This window comes from Lycorma delicatula, chromosome 8, assembly GCF_047948215.1.
Source record: "Lycorma delicatula isolate Av1 chromosome 8, ASM4794821v1, whole genome shotgun sequence".
In the NCBI taxonomy this organism is placed as follows: Eukaryota; Metazoa; Arthropoda; class Insecta; order Hemiptera; family Fulgoridae; genus Lycorma; species Lycorma delicatula.
Genome location: NC_134462.1, coordinates 140,328,956 through 140,351,238, shown reverse-complemented (window position 1 = coordinate 140,351,238; position 22,283 = coordinate 140,328,956). Strand labels below are relative to the sequence as shown.

Below are 22,283 nucleotides of genomic sequence, written 5' to 3'. Positions count from 1 at the left end.
TAATTAACGAATTCATCTTTTTATATCGAATTAAAATACATTTGTAATTGTTTTTATATGACGTTAAAAATAAATCTTTAATTAAATTTCGTTTTTCCCGTATCATTTAAAACTTCTTTTCGGTTTACTCTATAATTTATAACAGTACACACATCATATCGATTCGATTCTAATTATTTCACTTATAACTAAAACAAGTTCAAGGGTATTTTTTCAACAGCTCTTTGTTACTGTTTAGCCTCCGGAACCACCGTAAGGTATTACTTCAGAGGATGATATGTATGAATGTAAATGAAGTATAATCTTGTACAGTCTCGGGTCGACCTTCCTCAGATGTGCGGTTAATTGAAACCCGACCGCCAAAGAACACCGGTAACCACGATGTAGTGTTCAAATCCGTATTAATGTAACTGCTTTTATTAGAATTTGAACCTTAGAACTCTCGACTTCGAAATCAGCTGATTTATCTAAATTGTATTCGAGGATAAATAACGACACGCGAAAAAACGATTGTTATAAATGTTAAACGATCAGAAAATTGTACCACTTAGAAGTCAACTGCTTACAAAATATTACAACTTCGTATTTCCTAGTTAACATGGAAACATTATATAAATTAAAACCGAAACCGTTGCGGTTAGAAATATAAGGTAAAAGTTTTATACTTTTAGCTTGTAATAATAAAATGTTAATAATTGTGTTTTTAGTTCGTTAATCATGGTGGTAGAAGAAATAATAACACGATTTTGTTAACGTTCTTGCAGGAAATTATAGAACAGGTCACAAAGCAGACCTATAATACAATTGAAGTGCTATACTGACATTTACCTAATTAATCGTTAACGTACAAAGGTCATACGAACAAAGGGAACCTATAAAATAAAGAACTTTACCTTCATTATTATTATTATTATTATTTTTATTATTATTTATTATTATTATCATACTGAATTAAAAAAAATATTTATAATTCGTCTAATTTTAAAAAGAATAAGTATTACATATTTCCAAAAGAAAATATACAAGCGTATTTTTAAACAAATAAAATATATTCTAAATTTGTAACGAGAACAAAGTGTCATCTACCCTACTAGTGTCATTAAAAATGGAAATAATTTACGCGTAATGAATGATCCTGACAGACGATTTATAATAAAACATACTAATTCGATGTTTTATTATTTTTTTAAACACAATTAAAAGTAAAAGCTAATTAATTTCTTAACTTGTATTCGATAACTAATTCCAGCAGACAGAGTTACTTATAAGGTTATAGGCAATCGATAGATTATAATTAAAATGTCATTTTCTAATAAATTTGTGAAAGCCAAACAGAAAATAAACGTTTTAAAACTGCTATACGATGATTAACAAAATACCGAAAAGTTCTTTTTAAATAAGTCGCTTCTTTCAATTCTGTAAGATTTACATCCTTAACGTAGTTACTGAGTTCGATATTTTCTTTACATGCCTTCGTTTACAAGTGTATGTTTTTCATCTTATAAACTTCTTCTCGGTAATAAATTTACTATTATAAAAGGTGTATCAACAAGAACCGGTATTTTAAATTACACACCGTTTTCAAACTTAAAAATTCTAAGCCGCCGTATCTTCCGTAATCTTTCTTAACTGGCAGATATTCTTGTACAATTCTGATCAGGTAGCAGTCACCTTCCTTTCCGTCAGTTGACCGATAATTGCATCACATGTCACAATATTAAATGCATTTTTAATATCCACCAATATGATCAGAAGAATTCTCCTAGTATGTCGTGTTCCTGCGGCCGCCTCGTTAGCTATCCTAATAACTTTCATGATTGCGTCAGACGTCGACCTCCCCTTTCTAAAGCCATACTTCTTTTTCGACCAACCTCCCCGCCGATTCAGTTCCGACTCTAACCTCCTAGCTAGGAAGGCTTCGAATACCTTCCCTACGGTATTAATTAGGGAAACAGGTCTGTAGCCTTCTCCTCCTTTCGATATTAGCACTAGACGAGATTCTTTCCAACTGCCATGATTTCTTTCGCACTGAATGACCAGGTTGAACGCGTCCAATACTGTCAGGGGAGACGTCTCAGAAACACTCTAAGGACATCCGCCGTAACGCCGTCCGGACCAGGACTTTTCCGCGGTCTTAGATTTGCCACCGCCAGTTCATCCCGCGTGAACGGTGGAATGTCATCAGCCACAATCTCTTTTCTTCGCCTATTGTTATCGGTTGGAAACAGCTCGCGCAAGGTCTCCCTCAGCAGTACCCCAGGTAGTTTGGGCAGCGACTTGCCTAATTTTTCCGTGACTATTTTATAAGCATCCCCAAACGGGTCGCTCTCCAAGTCTCTACAGAGCTCTGCCCGTTTTGTTCTCTCCGAGCTGATGATAGTTTTTTCAACTCTTTTCCGGCTTGTTTCAGTAGACGAGTTATATTCGCGCCCACTGTTGGATCCTCGCGCTTCCTTGTTCGTGTCAGACTTCTACGAAGCCTGACACATTTCACTGCGCGGAGCTCCTGTATTTAACCGCCGATAAACTGGTCCGCGTCTCACACCCCTATGTCGTTCTCCAAGGATATCCTTGCAGGATTGAAGTATAACTTCATGTAGCCCCTCAGACTCCAATATATCATGTCCACGTAACTGCATTTTGAAGGTTGCTCTTAGTTTCGGTATCAGCGCCGACAGGGCGCTGATACCGAAACTAAACTGATGACGGTTTCAACCGTCAGGGCCTCACGGTGTCAACGCGGCAGATTCGTGGATGCTTAACGACCACTTTTATACATCTGCGGTCGCTGAGCGTCTCCTCCTCCAGTACTCGCCACCTCACTATACCCGCATGTTACTCCCCGATGAAGGTTAGGTCCAGAGTGTGACCGTTGCCTTCCCTGTGATACATTGATACAGACCACACGTACAGAAGTCATCGCTTCTACCAAGGGTCTGCCCCTCTCATTAGTTACTTCGTTGGCCAACTCTGGACTCTTGGCATTAAAATCTCCTCCTATCAGTACCAGTCCACCACGGTTTCCCACCGCTGTGGACAATTTTTCAACCGCTTCAGTAAACTGCAGTATTGGTATATTCAGCGAGAGATAGCAACCGAAAACCGCCATTCCTCCATCACAGCCCAGACAAACCCCCTTACATAGCCAGTGTCTCTGATAGCAACTCGTCCAAACACAGGAAGCAATCGCGCATTATCGGTCAGAATCTTTGGACCATCGTCATCTCGCAGAACCCCGAGATTCGGTTCCGAGACCACTACAAGGTCGCTTCCACGATCTCTGACGATCTTCCACGACCTCAGAAGGTCATGGGCCTGGCGAGACCTATTCATATTTATCTGGAGAACCTTCATTGTTTACACAGAGGGCTCCCATACCTGTGACCGCTTGGCAGGCTGCTCTCGGGGTGCCTTAGCTGGGGCTGCTTTCCGGCTTGCTGGAAGGTGGCTTTGGTGAGGGTGCTCTTAAAATCAGGACAGGACCCTACTGAGGTAAGTAGTTATTGACCCATCAACCTCTTACCAGCTATCAGTAAGCTACTGGAAAAGCTGGTTCTGGAACGGCTCTGGGAAAACATCGATATGATCTGTTTTCTCATGAAGCCGGTATGGCTTAATGAAAGGAGTTGGCACCGAGGATCGCATCTTAAATGCTCTTGCCGAGGTGGAAAGTGCCGACTATAAATACGTTTTGGCAATCTTTATTGACATAGAGGCAGCATGCTGGAGTTCTGTCCCCTATGATATAAGAATTTTTTTATATGAAAATATAATGTAACAGAGGAGAGGAGAAAAAATGAATGAATAAATAAATAAATAAAATTAAATTAAATAAACTTTTGCAATGTGCTTCTTAGGGAGGTATGCCTTCGCTAATAATCTGGATACTCGTTATTTCTACAACCCGTTCTATAATCTATTGAAATAACAGTATTTCTATAGATTTCCTGGAATTTCTATTAGATAAATTATCATAAAACGATCAAATTTATTTCGTTTAAAGTCATAGCAAATATTTTTTTTTTTTTTAATTTGAAGCAACTTCATCAAGAGTTAAGTTTGTACCTCATACTTGTACATTATACTCCGATCTAAAATGTATCTTGAGAATTAAGTTTTGAATTATAAATGTCAGAACGAGTTTACGAGATAGAAAGTCGGCTATCTATTTTAGTTTCTCCTTTTCAATTAATTATCTATAAGATATTCCGACCGGTTTATTTTAAATTAGATTAAATTTTTTTTTTCTAGAATAAATGTTACTTGATCGATGAGTTTCAGAATAAGCACGCTTTTAATATATACCGAAACACTTATTCCAATATTAATTTATTAACTCCTTCAAAATATATATTTTATTTTGTACCGATTTTTGCTTATTTAAAGCAAAGTAAGCAAAATCGAAAATTAATTTTTTTTTAATACGTTTGCAACCGCTTTAGTATTCTATTCGTTAATTTTTTACTTCATAATGGCACCCAGATCTACGGTTTTCCAGGTTTTTTCTTAATTCTTTTAGTCAAATGTTGGAATAATCATTTAATAATCTGGTTATGCGATCTGAATATATCTCGTACCAATAAAGTATTTGTTTATTTAACCGATCCCGCGTCCCTTAATGCAAAGTTAATTTTTTTTCTAATGAAAATCTGCTGGAAAAAAATTATTCCTACTTACCCATTTCATCGACTCTCAAATTAAACGATTATTCTAAAACGCTAGCCCTCGAACCCCTAAACTGTTTATCTCTTTGGCTATACTATATAGGAGTATTTTACCGGTTATAAATATACAACGCAGAAATCGGCCCGATCCAGTAAAACCAGTAAAACGTTCACAGAAGTACTTTATCGGAAAGGATAATTTAAAAAAAATTTCCCTAATATACAGGAATTTCATAACCGGGAAATTTTTTCAACAACGGTAGAGAATCTTCATTATTAAATGACACCGCTCCCCGCGGCGGAGCGGTTGGGTCACGGTTTTTCATGTGGAGGTTCCCGGTTCAAATACAGGTCAGATGAGGCGTTCGCTAAAAAATCTATTTCCATATTCCACGCACGATCTTCAAACTTGCGTGGCGATATCGTCGAACAAAAAAATAAATAAATAAAGATAAGAGATCGATAGCGAATAGCCTATTTCATTTTTAATTTATCCCTTAGTAAAAATTGTCAATCGTAGCGGTTACGAGGTTACGGGTTACTCCAACCCGTAAATTTTTTTCACGGGTGGGATCTTTCTTCGATCGTTTAAAGGTTCACGCTATCTTTTGGGAGATACATTTTACGGATTAAACCTATAAAATAGGTGTGCACTAAGTCGCACTAACGAGGCAAACGAAACTTTCAGTACTTTGTGTACTGAAAGTTTCGTTTTCTCTTAATTTATTTCATTCCGTCAAAAACTTTTTTAACGGGTCGACCGGTGTTCCGCACAGTGTGCGGGAAAGACTCCGGTCGGAACCGTCCAGGGAGAGCAAGGCAGTGGAGGGCGAGCAAAGGCTAAGAAGCAGTTCCTTGCTTGTACTTCAATGACGAAGTACAGCGGTGAGATGGTCAGCTCTGTCCCGGAGGACTCTGAGGCGAAGCCCCTCACCCGAAGGGGTCTAGCTCGGGATCCGAAGGGATAGGGTGGATAGAGGGTATGCGGTCCGCATGGGCCAAAATATCCTTAAAAAAGACCCGAGGATTTCGGTGGAGTTCAGACAGCGGAGCGACTCGTACCTTTCTGAATGTTCCTCGACGGTTGCCGAACGGGCATTGAAAAATGAAATCCTCCAGGGCGCAAACCAAGCCCTTGATTCAGTCTTTTCTCGACCGTCGGGCAAAGGGAGGGATTAAAAGGAGTGAAGGAGTTAAGGACTTCAAACCGCCAACGGGGAGGATCCTTGGTAAGATCCACACGCTACTCTGAAACGGGTAGAGGAGAAGGTAAAATAGCCTGTCTCCTTCGGTGCGGTTTTCTGTGCCCAAGACAAAATTTATGCTTCTCAAGGGTGCAGACAAATTATCGTACAGTCGTAATCCCCACATTAAGTATAAAAGCTGTATAATCAGCCGAGTTCGAGTTCATAAGTACCTAGGTGTTTTGTTTGATGAGAATTTGCTGTTTAGCAACCATATTAGGCAAGTAGCAGCGGACGCCTTCTCTGTGACGCACAAGCTTAGGAGGATTGCTCGAAAGGATTATGGCCTGTCGGGTCGTCATTTGAACATAGTGTACCGAGGTGTCTTCGAAAGTATGTCCTCTTACGCGGCGTCCGTTTGGGCGCATAGGTTGGAAAGAAATCGAGCACTTATTCAAAATTTAAGGAGTGCCCAGCGCAGAGCCTTAATTGTATGCACTGGTGTTTTTAAAACAACCTCCTACAAGGCTACCACTGTATTGGGAAAGTTTCTCCCAATCGATTAGTGGTAAAGTTCGAGCGGTCATTTGGAAATTGCGAAAAGGCAGGGAGGCCGAGGTATTTGGGATGCGGTTTCGAGCCGGGCCTGTACAGGAGCGGAACGGTGATCTCAATGCACCGGTTTTAAATTTCAAACAGTTGCCCATCTCGGAGGAGGCTTTACAGCTCCGCGAAGGAAGCATGGCAGAAAGAATGGCACGCCATGACAAGGACCTTTCCTTGTATAGATTTATACAGGATCTGGCGGGATGGTATATTTTTCTTTCGTTTTTAAGGGCAACGGGAGCCCGAGTGCTCTCCAACTACGTAAATTTAAACCAATATTTGTTTCGGTTCCGCCTGGCAGCTGATGAGCTGTGCTTCTGCGGGGAGGTCCAGTCGAACGAATACAAGATTTCTGACTGCACAGCTCTTGGGAGGGGGGGGCAGAACACAGGCCACCCTGGAACTTAGTGGTCAAGGGGAAAATTGGCCGCTCACTAGCAGCGAGTCAATGTAGCGAGAGCGGCGTTGTCGAACCGTATGGGAGTTCCTTGATGCGGTTGTTTTGTTCAACCGACATCAGTAGTTTACCTAAGGGAATTGACTCTTACCACGCTGATGTAAGAAACTAACCGAGGGATATGGTTGGCTACCAGCCAGATTAAGACTCCAAGAGCTTTAATGGTGGACTGGTACTTGCTGGAATTCAGCGGCTTAGCCGTGGCAGTGAATTACTATCTTTGACGGGATAAATATCGTTATTGATAGTCATATATGTTTTAGTAGTTGACGCGGTATAACGTACACATTTTGTGATCATACGGTATTGCCGTTAAAATCCGTATGTATATTTACATATAAAAGATAACATGCAACTTATTTAAGATGATTTTCAATCAATATATCATGAAGCTGCTGTAACCGAGTGGATTAGAGCGACATTGGAGAGGGTGTAAGAGTGAACTGATTCGAAACTCGGCCAGTTTTTTTTCGATGCGTTGGCAGTTAAATTTCTCGATGAAACAGTGGATTCAAAGAGGATATAATAGTGAAACGCTGCTGATTTTTTTATGACACGTCATTATTTGCGTACCAAAAAACCTGTGAAAAAATACGTCCACATACGGCATGACTTTTACCTTTGACCCCTTGACAAAATTCATTGGTTCTTTGTTGTAATTTTTGGGGTCATCTCAAACCCGTGTTCTCTATGCGTTTTGCAATGAATGTATTCTTTCAGCTTGAAAATTTAATTAAAAACAGGAAGTAATTGTAGAGGGGTGGTCTCCCTCGAACGTTCCAGATTTTTATGAAAGTAATGATGGAGAAAAAAGGTCGAATTGATGCCGTATGCGAACATATTGTACTACTGTGAACGTACCGATTAATCGGCGCTTGAAATCTCGGAAACCTGTGTGGGTATCAGCACAAACGCTTTTCGAGAAGAATTCTAATCTAAAAAAACAATGGCAGATCTCGCGGAATGAAAACTACGACTGCCAGTGGGTAGAGATGGTGCAAGTGCCGAGTTCTGTAGTCTGCCGAGACGGTTGTGGTTCAAACTTAATAGCGTAAAAACCGGACACGATAGCTGTAATTACTTTATGAACAAACGGGGCGTGTCACCTGCGTTCGGTTGTGAATGCGGTGAACCGCTCTGATTTAGTACTGTCCACAGCGAGCATATAAGGGAGATCCGCAAGATATATATATATATATATATATAGAGTCCAGTGTTGTCCAGTGTTCGATGCGATGCGGGTTTATTAGTCGTGACCACACTTTAACATCTGTGGCGACTTACCAGCCGTTCCTGGATACTCTGTTTCCAGATGCTCTGGAGGGTGAAGCAGAAGTCGGCGTTAGCGCGGGGGCTACACCCTTCCCTGGCGTACGGGCTGTGGATCCCGTAGATATAGACAGAGTGGTTCTCGAATGGCACCGGAAAAAGGCACCGGGGATTGACCAACTTGACCCGGATATATTCTACCGTCTGCTGCCTGTCATAGAGATAGTAAATATATGACAAGTGATCGGTTGAGACACGTAAGCCGGTGGTGTAAGGCACCGCGCTCAGTCCGCTCACGCTGTTAGGTAAGCTCTAGGAGCTATTTAGGACACCGGCCGCTAAACCGTTTTGAGACTCAGTAGCCGTTTGTGGCACAGACATTCACTTTTATGCTTTAGGGCGACCAAATGGGGTGGTGGTGGGAGAAATGCCAAGCAAACCAATATATGATGCACGCTACTCTACCCGAGTAAACAGGCTGATAAAACTGGATGTCGATTTGTAGTTATATCGGTATTTGCATTGATCCTTTCTTTACCTATTATAAATACATCTCCTATTTATTATATTTGTTTGAACGTTTATTCTTAATAAATAAGGCGCAGCGCACCTATAAATAATCTTACCAGAAAATAAAAAGTACGAATCAAAAAATATAATAGCAATGGCTGAGCATGTGTTTAATGTAATATAAGAATTACTTTGTAGCGAGATGAAGTTAAACTTGTGTTATGAGATGTTACATTTAGAAGGTAGCGGGATGTAGATGTAACGAAAAAAATGGCTGTAGGCGTTTGATGTACGGCCTTCAAAGTTTTGAGAAAATTAAATGGACGGATGGAGAGAAGAATGATGAAGTACGAGGTACGAGAGTAGCCCTGCAGTTAACCGGCTGATTTTACTGTCATTTGTGATATTGCTGTTTTGAAATCGGAAAATGAAAACAATATATGTTTAAGTTTAACAGCGGTTTCGAAACGCAATACCTTCTTCAGATGTTAAGTACAAAATACATGAAAATCGGTGAATACGTAATGTACATTCTGCACTTAACTTCCGAAGAAGGTACTGCGTATCGAAATGGCTGTTTAACTTAACATATATTGTTTTCATTTACCTATTTTTATTATGTATTTTCACTAAGTAAAGACATCATCCATCGATTACATTAGTACTTTGCAGGTTGAAAGAGGCACAAGCGTACTTGATTTCATCGGTTCCAGAGTTATAGCTAAATAATTTATTTTAATTAAAGAAGTATCTTACAAGGGGAAACACACCGATTCAAATCAGACTTCATCTCCTTTTTTTAATTTAAATATATTGATTTATTAATAATTTATTAACCTTTGATTATAAAAAAACTTTTACTATAAATAATTCCATAATAAGAATAAAAAATTAAAAAATGAAAAAAATCAGAAGTTATTACCGAAATAAAATTTTATGTACTTTTCATTTTAATTGAATAATTTCTACAGAGGTTAATTATTTATAAATCAATATATATAAATTAAAAAAATATATATATTTATATGAACTCGGATTCGAACCGATGCGTGCGTGATTACGGATCCGACTCGTTCTCACTTACACCACATAACTGCTTGAGCGACGTGAAACGAAATTAATATATAAACTAATATAAAATGCCGATACGGACACCACAAAAAATGCGATGCAATATGGTATCCACCACAGTGCAATCGCGTAACTGTCCGCTTTATTAAAGAATCGGAAGATCGAATCTCATTTTCAAATAAAATAAGTTTAAATGAAGCACAGCAAAATATGCGCATACATAATTTAATAGACGTACAAGGTAGTCATGTGGTGTCCGCATCAAGAGTTTTTTTTAAAGAAAACTTTACATAAGCAAACTTGTTAAAGTTAACAACTTATATTTGAATATTTTTATAAAAACCTTTCTTAAAATTTATTCCGTACCTCTAAAAAATGTATATCCTTTCTTTTGTTTTTTTGGATTTCTTTAATTTTTGTTACTAATAGCCGAGAAAGTCATTCGATTCTTCGCCGGTTTCTTTACGTATTCTTCCACAGATTAATTTCTTTGACAATTTAATGTCGTTAAGGTATCGAAAACTATCGGTAAGGAATAAAGGTGATAAATTACTTCCTGAACCGAGTCGAGGCCGAATTAAATGTTATAAAATTCCTTAGGTGTTTTTGCTTATTCTCAGAGAACTTTCTAGTATCGGTAGTAAAGTAATGTGTTTTTCTTCTAGGGTAAAATATCTTGATCCCCGGTAGAAAAAATGTTTTCAAACAACAGATGTCATTTCATTATGTAATCGCTTGTAGAAAATACTTTTCTTTCCCCTCTCCTTTTGAGTTATCCTTAATTTTTTTTCTATAAGGTTGTCAGGTTTCGTTAAGGTCCACGCTAAAGTTAACTTTATTAACGGAGGTATTTCTCGTCTGTCGTGCGGGTTTATTTCTTACTATTTTACGGTTTGAGGTTCGCAAAACAATTTTTACTAAAAACATATTATTACACCGAAGCGTTAGTAAAACTTTATATAACAGCAATAGCGGCTTTAGTCAGGATAATATTAAACAAAATTATCGGTTTCACTTTATCCGCTTTATCCGTGGCGATCCTGCCTATCCAGTTAGAAAAAAAAAAGATATCTATATAGTATGTAGGTATTTCTAGTCCGCATTCGTCGGTTTTGCACACAGCTAGACCGTATTGAACGCCGTCACAAATAAATGGACCTCCGTAATCTCCGTAGCAAGAATCATAGTGCTTTTTAGGACTGGCACAAAACAGAGTTTCGGGATAAAGAAACCCTGCGACTCGTCTGCCGCATTTATCGTCGTTCTCTACGGTTTCTTCTACTATCATAAGTTCCTTGGAATAATTACCCGTTTTACGGCAGTGCGCACCCCAACCGATAAGAAAGCAAGTACGTGATATTTCTGCAGGCGTGTCGCTTAAAACCACCGGCCGCACGACAACAGTAAATTCGAATACTTCTACGTCGACTATGGCGATATCGTAATAAGCTTCGTTTGCGTATTTGTATTTATTATTAAAGTGTAAATGTATTTCGGTTACCGGTCTGACCACTCCGTTTTTATCTCCAAGGTAATTAATTCCTGCTACGGCGTAGTAATTGTAGTGATCTTTCGGGCGATTCTTTCTGTGAGCGTGAAAACAATACGCCGCCGTCAAAACTTTATTTTCACTCAGTAAGGTTCCGCCACAAAAATGCATTAAACTTGTATACGAATACGGTAACGAAGTTAGAATTCTTTGTAACGATACTTCGTAAGGAAATTGGCCGAGTGTAGCCTCCTTTTTGTACGGAATGTTTATATTACTGGAATATTTTTGTACACTTTGATTCTGTTTCAAAGATTCTTTAATTTCAGTCGAATTTGCCACAGTTCCATACGATAGGAAAAATAAATTTGTAATTACCGATAACGAATATAAACGGACCATATTAAACTGGAGTATAACAAACTTCACGATATTGTAAAATTCCACGTATTATTGTCAAAAGTAAATAAAATCCCACAAACATAAAACACGCCTCGATAAAACACGTGTTCTTTTTTCTTCTTAATACCTTTTTATTTAGCAAAATAAATAAATTTAGTTTTAAAAAACGGCAATAAGAAGAATAAAGTATATATTTTTATATAAATAGAAAGAAAAAGCGAAACTTTTCGTTCTTAAAATTTAATATCGTGAAGCATACGCCTAAATTTAAATTACTACTCTTAACTTATTGTCGATTAATTTGTCGTGGACCTCAAAAATGTGAATACTTAAACTATTTGAAATATTTTTCAGTACTTTAGTTACGCCTCGATCAAGATCTATTCGCCGACTAGGTCCAAGTATGTGTTTCTCTTTCTTTTTTTCTGTTTAGCCTCCGGAATCACCGTAAGGTACTACTTAATAGGATGAATGAGGATTATATCCGTAAATGGAGCGTGGAGCGTAGGTCTCGTACAGTCTCAGGTCGACCGTTCCTGAGATGTGCGGTTACTTGAAACCCGACCGCCAAAAAACTTAGTATTCAAATCGGTATAAAAGTAACCGATGTTGCGTTAAGCCCTTAATAATGAACGTATTAAAAAATATTTCATTAGGAAATCCAAATATGTCGCGTTCAGAAGTTCAGATTCGTTTCTCCGATCTGTGCAAAATCGGTTTGCTTCGCATTTCTCCCGCCACCGCACCGTCACCCTAAAGCATAAGACCGAATGTCTGTGGCGCAAACGGCTACTGAGCGTCGAAACATTTTAACGACCGGTGTCCTAAATAGCTCATACACCTAACCTAAAAGCGTGAACAGAATAAGCGTGATGCCATATACCGTTCCTTGCGTGTCCCACCGCCCGCTTGTTGTATATCGCTAAAATGAAAAGATAAAACTTTTAACGACAGATACAGATTCGTTATTATACTCGATTATACCCAAAGATGAACATTTTCATCGTTCTTGGAGGGATTATGTGAAAGTTTTGATTTGAAATCTTGCTGGCTGGGGAGCCAGAGAATATCAATTAGGACAAAAAAAAGACAGCCAAGAGAATTAAATGGGATTCTCGTATATTTGATAAAGATTATAATTTGAATGTTTGTTCGATAGACGCGTTTCATATTCCACAAAATCATTACGTAGTTTAATCATCAAATTTATTCGATTGATCGATATAAAAAAGATAAAAGATTCGCGATAGAAAACCTCATTGATACTCTTCCATATGGTCAAAAAGAAATCGATGAATATATGGTGAAAAGAAGAAAAAAAATTAGTCTACATCAATTTTATTAACGCGATCGATTTTTTTTAATTCGACAGTTTTTTTAGATATTTGTTTCCTTACAAATACTACAACTAGATATTATTTTTTTCAACTACAACGCAATTACGCATTGACATTCTAAATTTACATTTATTACAAAACGACATCTCTGTATACGAAGTGTATGCGACTACGACTTTTTTCCCCCTACATCCCCGAGCCGGACATCCAATTAAGTATACTTGACTCGGGGACGTGTCCTTTCCGGATCTTTAAATTGCCTGCCTCTAATCTCCGACGGAAGAAACCACGCCCGGCTATGCCGTTCCCAGCCCCCCCCCCCCCCCGCCGGAGACCGGGTCTCGGTCTTTCCTTTTGCCAGCCTCAAACCGACGGCGCAGGAGCCGAAGCGTATCCGGGAACCCACACCGCTGGCCGGATCTCGGTCTTCATTCATTCAAACCTAACGGACTCCAGGAGCTCCGCTCCATCACGGGAACCCACACACCAGGGCATGTGAGCCCTCAGGAACGTTGTTTATAGCCCTGCTATAAACTAAAACCCTCAGTATCCCAGTCGTCTTGCATCATTTTCTTTTATTTTGAGAACTGCTCTTGCTAATATTACAAAATTATGCCGGTTTCAGGACATAGCCAAGAGCCAGTCCGAGAGCTGCTCCGGTCGGGTATGCATCAGTCCTGCATTTATACGATGTTCCTCCCATCGTCTGCACACGAAAATAGTGTGTTCGGCATTGTCAACCGCATCGCAGTAACAGCAGATGGGTGACTCTTCCTGCCAAACCTATGCAGGTATTGTTCAAACGCACCATGTCCAGACACGAGTTGCGTTGTGTGGTAATCTAATTCGCCATGAGAGCGATCTAGCCAAGCATCCAGGTCCGGGATAATTCTTCTGGTCCACGAAGCCACTGCTGAACCCGCCCATGCTACCTTCCATTGATACCGTGTTATAGAATTGGCCTCATCTTTGGCTACACCGGACGCCCTTAGTTTTCGGCCTTTAATCTGCAATTCAATCGGGGGCACCGAAGAAAGCACGCACAGTGCATCATACGATAAGGTTCGGTACTCCGAAACTACGCCCAGAAGCGACTTCCTATAAGTGCTAGTTAATTATCTTCTGTTGCGCTTGACATTAACCGTATCGTTCCATACCAGGGCGGCGTACAACAGAGACGACGTTATCACCGAGGTGATAAGTCGCCTCTTCGACGTACATGGAATTCCTTATCCCGCAAAGAGACCTCGCAAGGCACGGATTGTTGTTTTCACTTTGTCGCAGATCATGGCCACATGACTGGAGTATTTGAAGTGTTTATTCAGTAATACCCCTAGATATTTAACACTTTCCACCTCAACAATTGCCTCTCCTCTCAGGCGCAGTTTTAATCTTCTGAGTATCCTCTTACCAGTGAAGACACTTGCATTTGGAAGGAGAGACTTCCAAACTTTGTTGACGAGCCACTCATTCATTAATTCTAAGGTAATATTCCCCTTGTCCACCACTTCATCTAAGTTACTGGCCTCCACTAGCAGCGAGATGTCCGCGTATCCTACGACATTCGCCTCCGGCGGGAATTGAAATCGGAAAATTTCATCGTAAAAAATGTTCCAAAGTGGTCCCTGCGGGACTCCACCGAAGATCTGGTGACTTACCACACCGTCAACCCTATTAATTTCAGTACGTCTCTCGGATAGATAGCTGGCTACTTGCGTCACTACGTACTCGCTTATATTCATTCTTTGAAGTACCCTCAATATAGCTGGCCAAGGTATCGAACCGAACGGGTTCCATATATCCAGCAGTATTATTAGTGGGATACGCCTGGTTCTCCAAGTCCCAGCCGACCCTCAGATTCGAGGATCGACTTTTTATGAGGCATTTTATGACGACCCGACGCGGCATTTTATGAAGTTAAGGGTGATAATAAAGATGAAACAACTAAAATTATTACCGGTGCGTATGTTTATAAGAAATTATTACTTGATATCGCTTCGTGGTTATCAAAGGAGTTTTACGATGAATGTTATGATATAACAGAAGATTAATCATCAAAGAATTAGTACGAGACCGATAACGCCCGACTGCAATTGAAAATACGAGAGCTTGAAAGTATCGCTGAAAGATTACGAGACGAAAACGAACGAGTTTTAAAGAAAAAAATCATCTTATCCATCAAAATCTAAATTACGTATTGCAAAACGGTCAGCTAAACAATAAAGTAAAGAAACTTAAAACGATGGCCACACCATATTTGTCCACACTTTCTGCAGGCAATGAAAGATGTAATTGTCTTCTAATTTTCGATAACCACGACCCTGATTCTGAATATAAATATTACGACGCTATCAGTACTCAATATAAAAAGGGAAAATGCACGATAAATAAAATAAAAGAAAGATATCCCAATAGTGAACTCATATATAAAGAAGTAAAAGTTCCAATAGCGTAAAGTTTTTTAATCTTATTCATAAAGATCTCAAATTTACAACAAAAGGCAATCATTTTGATACATTTATGGATATTCATAAATTAAATCAAAAGTTTGATAGTTTATAACTATCTGTAATGTCGACGCAATACATTATTTTAATACTTTTTTCATCTATATATAGAACGCAATGTCCATTAATCCCCGATTTAGCTAAAGAATTACACAAACCGGCTATACGTAACTATCCTAATAGAAAAACGGAATTAAAGGGCTAAACGACCTAATACAAGCAGACAGTCGAAATGTTACCTTATTCTCGAACTAATAACGGTTTCAAATACTTGTTGACTGTTATCGATTATTTTACTAAATTCGCCTACGCTATACCGTTAAAGAAGAAGACGGGTGTAGAAGTCGCGGCCGCTTTGCGATCGATATTTGAAAAGCATAAGATGAATCATTTTCAAACGGATCAGGGAAAGGAATTTTATAATCTACAAGTGAAACGTCTATTGAAACAATACAACATAAATCATTATTCCCATATTCAGATAAAAAAAACTACCGTAGTTGAACACGAACTATAAGAAACTAATCAAAAAGATGTATATCAAATTGAGAAAATACTCAAACGAAAAGACAACAAGGCGTATGTAAAATAGGTAGGATTCGATAAAAGTTACAATTCGTGGATAGATTTGAAGGATGTTATTTAACACCGATTCTTTAGTTGTGAAAACAAATACATTATTAATAATACATCTTTTCTGTATATATCTAGACGATAATAATACGGCGCTTTTTGATAGTAGTATAGAATCTGAATTTAAACGTGAAAGAAATACGAATATTAAATATTCATTTTATACATCTAACAAACCAATAAAACGGGAAATTGAACATTATGTTAAAAACTTCGCGAATGATATCGATAAATATTTTCATCGAGATACATTGCATATAAAAATAATTGTTCGTGGTGCTGGTTTTTGCGATTGTGTTGTAATAGGTGAAGTTTACATTGAACCTGATGAATTTTATGCTGATTTGTCAAATATCCTTATCGTTTACTTCCAATTAGTAAAGTCGAGGTAATAATATCAACCTCGGGAAAAGATCAATAGTTTATTGAATATATTTTTCAATCTTTCATATAATACCAATGGATCATCGTATTTGGTGTGAAATATGATAAAATTACAGCAGATACGATCAAATTAGGAAATAGAGAAATTAGATTTGCAAGTGATAAAATAAATTTATTTGGAAGATTTCATATATTCAGCTACGCCTGGTATTTTAGAGTTGTTGGTTTATAAAAATCCAGATCTGATAAAAGTTCACACAACCGATATGGAAACTTATAAAGATACGTTAAATTATGCTGGTGCGCATTTGAATGAATTTGAATTACGGTACAGTAAAAACAAATAAATCATTGAAATATAACGAATTAATTAGAAAGCTTTTTCCTCCAAAAAGGACAGATAGATATGTTTCACCATATAAAACATCATCCACGTCCTTCTCAGGCAGTTGACTACTGCATACGCAATTTAATTACAATCCAGTCTATTTATATTGGGATAATTCAAACGAATCGGTAGCTAGATTGTACACTCATGTGGGTGAATATGATGCTGGAAACAAGACTGTGTCAAACGAAATCATATCCGCAGTTAAGGAATTGAAAGATGCTGAATTTGAATAGATTATTGGTTTTTCGTTTTTATTTTATTATATATATAGCAATGTTACGATTAAGATTAGGTCTTAAAGGTCATCAAGGAACTGGAAAACGTGACCCTCCGGCGTGGGTTTTTCCCTTACAGACGATGGAAATAATGATGTAAAACATCATAGATTATGTAATATATCTGATCCCGTCGATTATACGGATGCGATCAATTTGAAACGAGCTAAATAAATGTTGATTCGACATTCAGGTCAAGGTTTTTCAAACGCATGGAAATTATGAGATGAAAATACACAGATTGCGTAACGTATCCGATCCTATTGACGACGCGGACGCGATGAATTTTAAACGAACCAAACATGTTTGATGAATACACAAACAGTTTCGGTGAAACATTTGTAGGTTTAGAACGATTAAATGAAAAAATAATAAACAAATTAAAAGATTATGATGGCCGCATAAGAAAGCATGCGGAGAGTGAAATATAAAAATTGATTACGAATCGTTTAAAAGATTATGACGTAGCGATTAAAGAAAACACAAACGATAAAATAAAGGAACTTGAACAAAGTATAAAAGATGTAGTCGAAGCGATTAAGAAATCAACTGAATATGTAGATGATAAGTTAGATAAAGATGCGATTAAATCTACGACAGCAGAAACGATACGCGAAAACGAATTGATAAAATTAAAAGTACTTGAAAAACCACGATGAAATGAACGGATACATTAAAGAATCATTTTTTTTTATACCAATATTGTATTTGAATTTAAATAAATATTTTTTTTTATACACATGCAAAAGCAAAGTAAGATAAGAAAAAAAGGACGCGGAATTATAGGTTCTGTAGTGAATAAAGCTGTAGATTTATTACCGTTTGAAGTACATATTCCGGGTTATAATTATTTTGGGCCGGATACAAAATTAGATAAGCGGTTGAAAAGTGGCGATAAAGACCTAAATAAATCGGATAATGCATGCAAACTGCACGATATAGCTTATTCAAAGTATTCAAATAATAAAACGAGATCTCAAGCCGATAAAGCACTTGCTGAACGACCGTGGGAACGCGTGATCGCGCCAGAGAGCACAGTTTGATGAAAGAGCGGCTGCCTACGCAGTAACTAACGCGATGAACTTAAATCTAAATTTGGCTGTAGACTGAGACTTAAGAAAAGCGGTGGACGATTAAAATTGAAGAGGTGGGAAAGTTGCTTAAAAAAAATCGATTTATCTGAAAATTATTTTCAGATAAAATAATAAATATCGCTCCTGTAAATGTTATACTTTAAAATGTAATATTATTTCGGGCGGTTATAAAAATGAAGCGCAAGATAATGTTTTGTACTATTTCCCGTTAGCTGCAGATCCGGGTGATATGAGTGTAGAATCTCCATTCTATATTACATTTGTACCCTTAGATGTGAAGGAAAATTTATAATTTAAGATTACAATCGACTGATGAAAAGGATCAGTTATTAAATCTACGCGGTGAGTGAGTAAGCGTGTCGTTAGTATCGAGTGAAATATAAATAAACTATCGTAATTGAATTTTTTTATTCTTTTATTGTAGTTAGAAATGCCTCTTGTAAATGAGAGTGATGTAAAAACCCGTTATAAGTTGACTGAACAAAGCGTTAAGAAATGAAAATCTCTACGATTTAAAATCGTTGACGGGAAACTTAAAAACACCAATAAGTTGTTAAAATGAAAAAATCAAATTCTTTTTATATAGATTGTGCGATGAATTATTTAGACGTTAAAAAATTCGCGCGTTCAGATGAATCTTTAACATATAATCAAATTTCACAAACATTCTCCGTACGTGAATAGCTTTAAAGCGGGTGATAACATTACAATAAGAATAAATCAAGCGGATGAGTATACTGTTCCGGGTGATAGTTTTTTACGTATTTGTGGGAAGCTTGTAGGCGAAAACGGTAAAAAGTCAACGATACCAGAATTACTTAACTTTCTATCTGACGAGATACAATATAAAATAAACGGGAAATGTAGGTGTGACCTCTATTATGAAAACCGTGATTTCAATGACAAATGTTTTAATTTCATCATCTTAATGATATTGAGCCGGATGGGTTAAGGGTAGAAATAAAATTGATACGACGATGATGGTAATTTAAGTGTACGTATGCCATTATCGATGTTGATCGGTATAAAAAAATAATCATAAACAATAGACAGGAATTATTCTTGAAACGTAGTAGCGATGATGTGAACGCGATACTGGCCTGAGTTTCAGATCATAGATCTACATCAGAAATAACAGAAATCGCATGGATTGTAGCGTATTTAAAGGCGGCGTCTCAATATCAACTGGAATCGCTTAAATCGAGAAAGAAGAATGAATAGTTGCGTATGCCGTTTAGAATTTGGGAACTTTACGAAAATCCAGCAGTTCCTCAAACCAAATCTACGGCGTGGAAAGTGAAAAACATCATCACAATTAGACAAACCGCGATACATTATTGTGGGTTTTCAAACCGATAGGATAAATAAATAAAGCTACAAAGGACGCGTCAGAATTTGATTCGTGTAACGTGAAAAATGTTAAAGTATTCATAATTTCAAATCGTTATCCGTACGAGGATGTAGAAGGGAATCGAATAATGATGTATAAGATGTTTATAGACTTTCAAAAATCATATTATCAAAAGATCGATTTGCCGTACGCGTTTTCAGATTATAAAAAAAAAATATCCGTTAGATGCGATTGATTGTTTGCGACAAGATGAATCGGGTGAAATAGGCGTTATTGATTTGAAAATTAAAATTAAAACCGAAGAGAACTTTAAACCTAATACGATGTTTTTTGTTAATTTATGAAAATATAGTTTCTTACTCACCATTAACCGATAAAGTAGTAAAATACGAGACAAACGAAGAGTAATAGGCGTGCTGCAAACTAAATAGCCGTTAGATAATTTTAATATATTTATTTTTGCGTTTGCAGTTAAATTTCACGATGAAACAGTGGATTCAATGAGAATATAATAGTAAAACACTGCTGATTTTTTTAAATGAAAAGTCATTATTTAATGTATCGAAAAACCCGTGAAAAAATACGTCCACATCCGGCATCACTTTGACCTTTGACCCTTGACAAAATTCATCGGTTCTTTGTTGTAATTTTTGGGTTCATCTCAAACCCGTGTTTTACTATGCATTTTGCAGCGAATGCACTCTTTCGGCGTGAAATTTAACTAAAAACAGGAAGTAATTGTGGAGGGATGGTCTCCGTTGAACGGTCCAACTTTCTCTGAAAGTAATAATGATGGGGTCAAAGGTCGAATTGATGCCGGGTTTTTGCAGCCAGCTTACGAATTGCAATATCTCGAGTTCTCAATTTTGCAGCTATATTCATAATATTTTGCTTGTAAGTCACAATTCTATCGAGCGTCACACCGAGGTACTTCGGGATCGGATTACATTGCGGTTCTTTACTCCCTCAAACGACACCTTTAGCGGCCTTCTGACATCTCAAACGCTTAAATGGAAGCGGGTTAACTCCGTCTTGGTCGAGTTAGGTTTCAGACCGTAATTATCGAAGTACATATCAAGCGATCTCACATCTTCCTCGATCGCCATCTGACATTCCCTGAATGTTTTATATCGTGCAGCAGCGATCCCGATATCATACGCGTACATGAATTTCACGGATCGAGTAGACGTTAGGTCCACTCGTGTACAGATCGAACAAAGATGTATTAACAACAATATATGATGTATTTAACATGATACAACGGTCCGATGAAGGAAGACTAATTTTTAAAAAGACAACAAAATTAGAATAGAACAGACACTCGTAAGAAAGACTCGAAAATCCATGCCGTAAGAAAAGTAAAGAGCTTGTCGATAAGATGAAATATCGTACAACCCCGTCAGATGATCCGAGATAACTAGAAATAGGTAGAGAAGAATAAACGAGTAAATATTAAATATATAAGTTTAAATACCGCATAAAGTTCTTACCATCCTTTGTTTTAACTGTGAATAATATGACGTATATAAGTAGTCGATGGATTTGAACCGCCCACACAAATCTACTTATTTATTTATTAAAATCATTCACGGAATCAAAATATGTTTACTATAATTTAATCATATTCATATAGTAAATAAATAACAGTTAATCTATATCATAGTAGCTTTTAAAACCCTATACGCTTTATTTATAGAGAACTGAATTACCATCCGATCGGTCATGTAATTTACAAATGATTGGAGATGAAAGAAGCGTTGGACTTATTTATTTTCCGCTTCGAAAAGTTTTTATACAGTAAAAAGATCGGTTTCACAATTCACGCGCTCTAATATTTGTTTCTATATTTAAACTTCTTTTCCTACTACCCTTTTCCTTTCCAGTAATATTTATTATCTACTCCATTCTCTTTCATTTATTTTCTCTATTTTTTGTTCGGGATAAATATAAAAGAAAAAAATTACGTACCTGTAACGTTTTTTTTTTTAAATAACCAAATAAATACTGTTAATTTTGTTATTTTGTAGTTTGTGTCGTATAGGACCTAAATTGGTTGTAGAATAAAAAAATAAAAATATTTTAATAAAGACCACCAAACTCGACCGAACAAACTTTTGTACGCGTTCAACCACTCGTCTTTTTATTTTGTACACAAACGAAAACTCCAGATGAATTTTATTAATAAGCAGATAAAGGCGATTATATTAGTAAAGAAAAACCCGAAGGTTGAAAATTCCTTTTGTACGGAATTTCGATACGATTGTACTACGCGTTTACCGTTTCCAGAAGTCCAAAAGTAATACGTGTAGAACTTCAGATCTGATCTGACTTAGCGTCTATCGTTATAAATAATTTAACACGTTACTAATTTCTCTTTAATCGAACGACGACTTTATACCGGTAGAGATGACAATTTAAATTATTTCAAGTTTCAGATTCAAGAGGCCCTCAAAAACCAGATCGGTAAATTTCAGGTTAGCGTCGACAGCGGTGGACTGTTTTTTACGCGTTTGGCAATGTTAATATCATTATCGGTAACCGGTCGGAAGAATAATCAGAGCGCAATGTACTGTAAAAAAATTGAAACTGTTGCTTCGCCAAAGTCACAAAGATAATCTTTAAATCTCAATTTAAAATTTAAAAGTTCTTCTAACCGCAT

The 22,283-nt window shown here is 37.2% G+C and overlaps 2 protein-coding genes across 2 annotated transcripts in view; one reads left to right on the top strand and one right to left on the bottom strand.

Moving 5' to 3' along the window:
• LOC142329244 (uncharacterized) overlaps window positions 1–22,283 on the top strand; it is a 175,002-nt gene that overhangs the window by 43,740 nt on the left and 108,979 nt on the right. The gene's annotated exons all lie outside the window — the stretch shown is intronic.
• LOC142329102 (chymotrypsin-1-like) lies at window positions 10,717–11,652 on the bottom strand. The gene has a single exon (XM_075373437.1). It carries the CDS (start codon window positions 11,650–11,652, stop codon window positions 10,717–10,719), a length of 936 nt encoding a protein of 311 aa, XP_075229552.1.

Coding starts and splice junctions, on each gene's coding strand:
- LOC142329102 (XM_075373437.1), bottom strand. CDS start 11,652: ATGGTCCGTTTATATTCGTTATCGGTAATTACAAATTTATTTTTCCTA.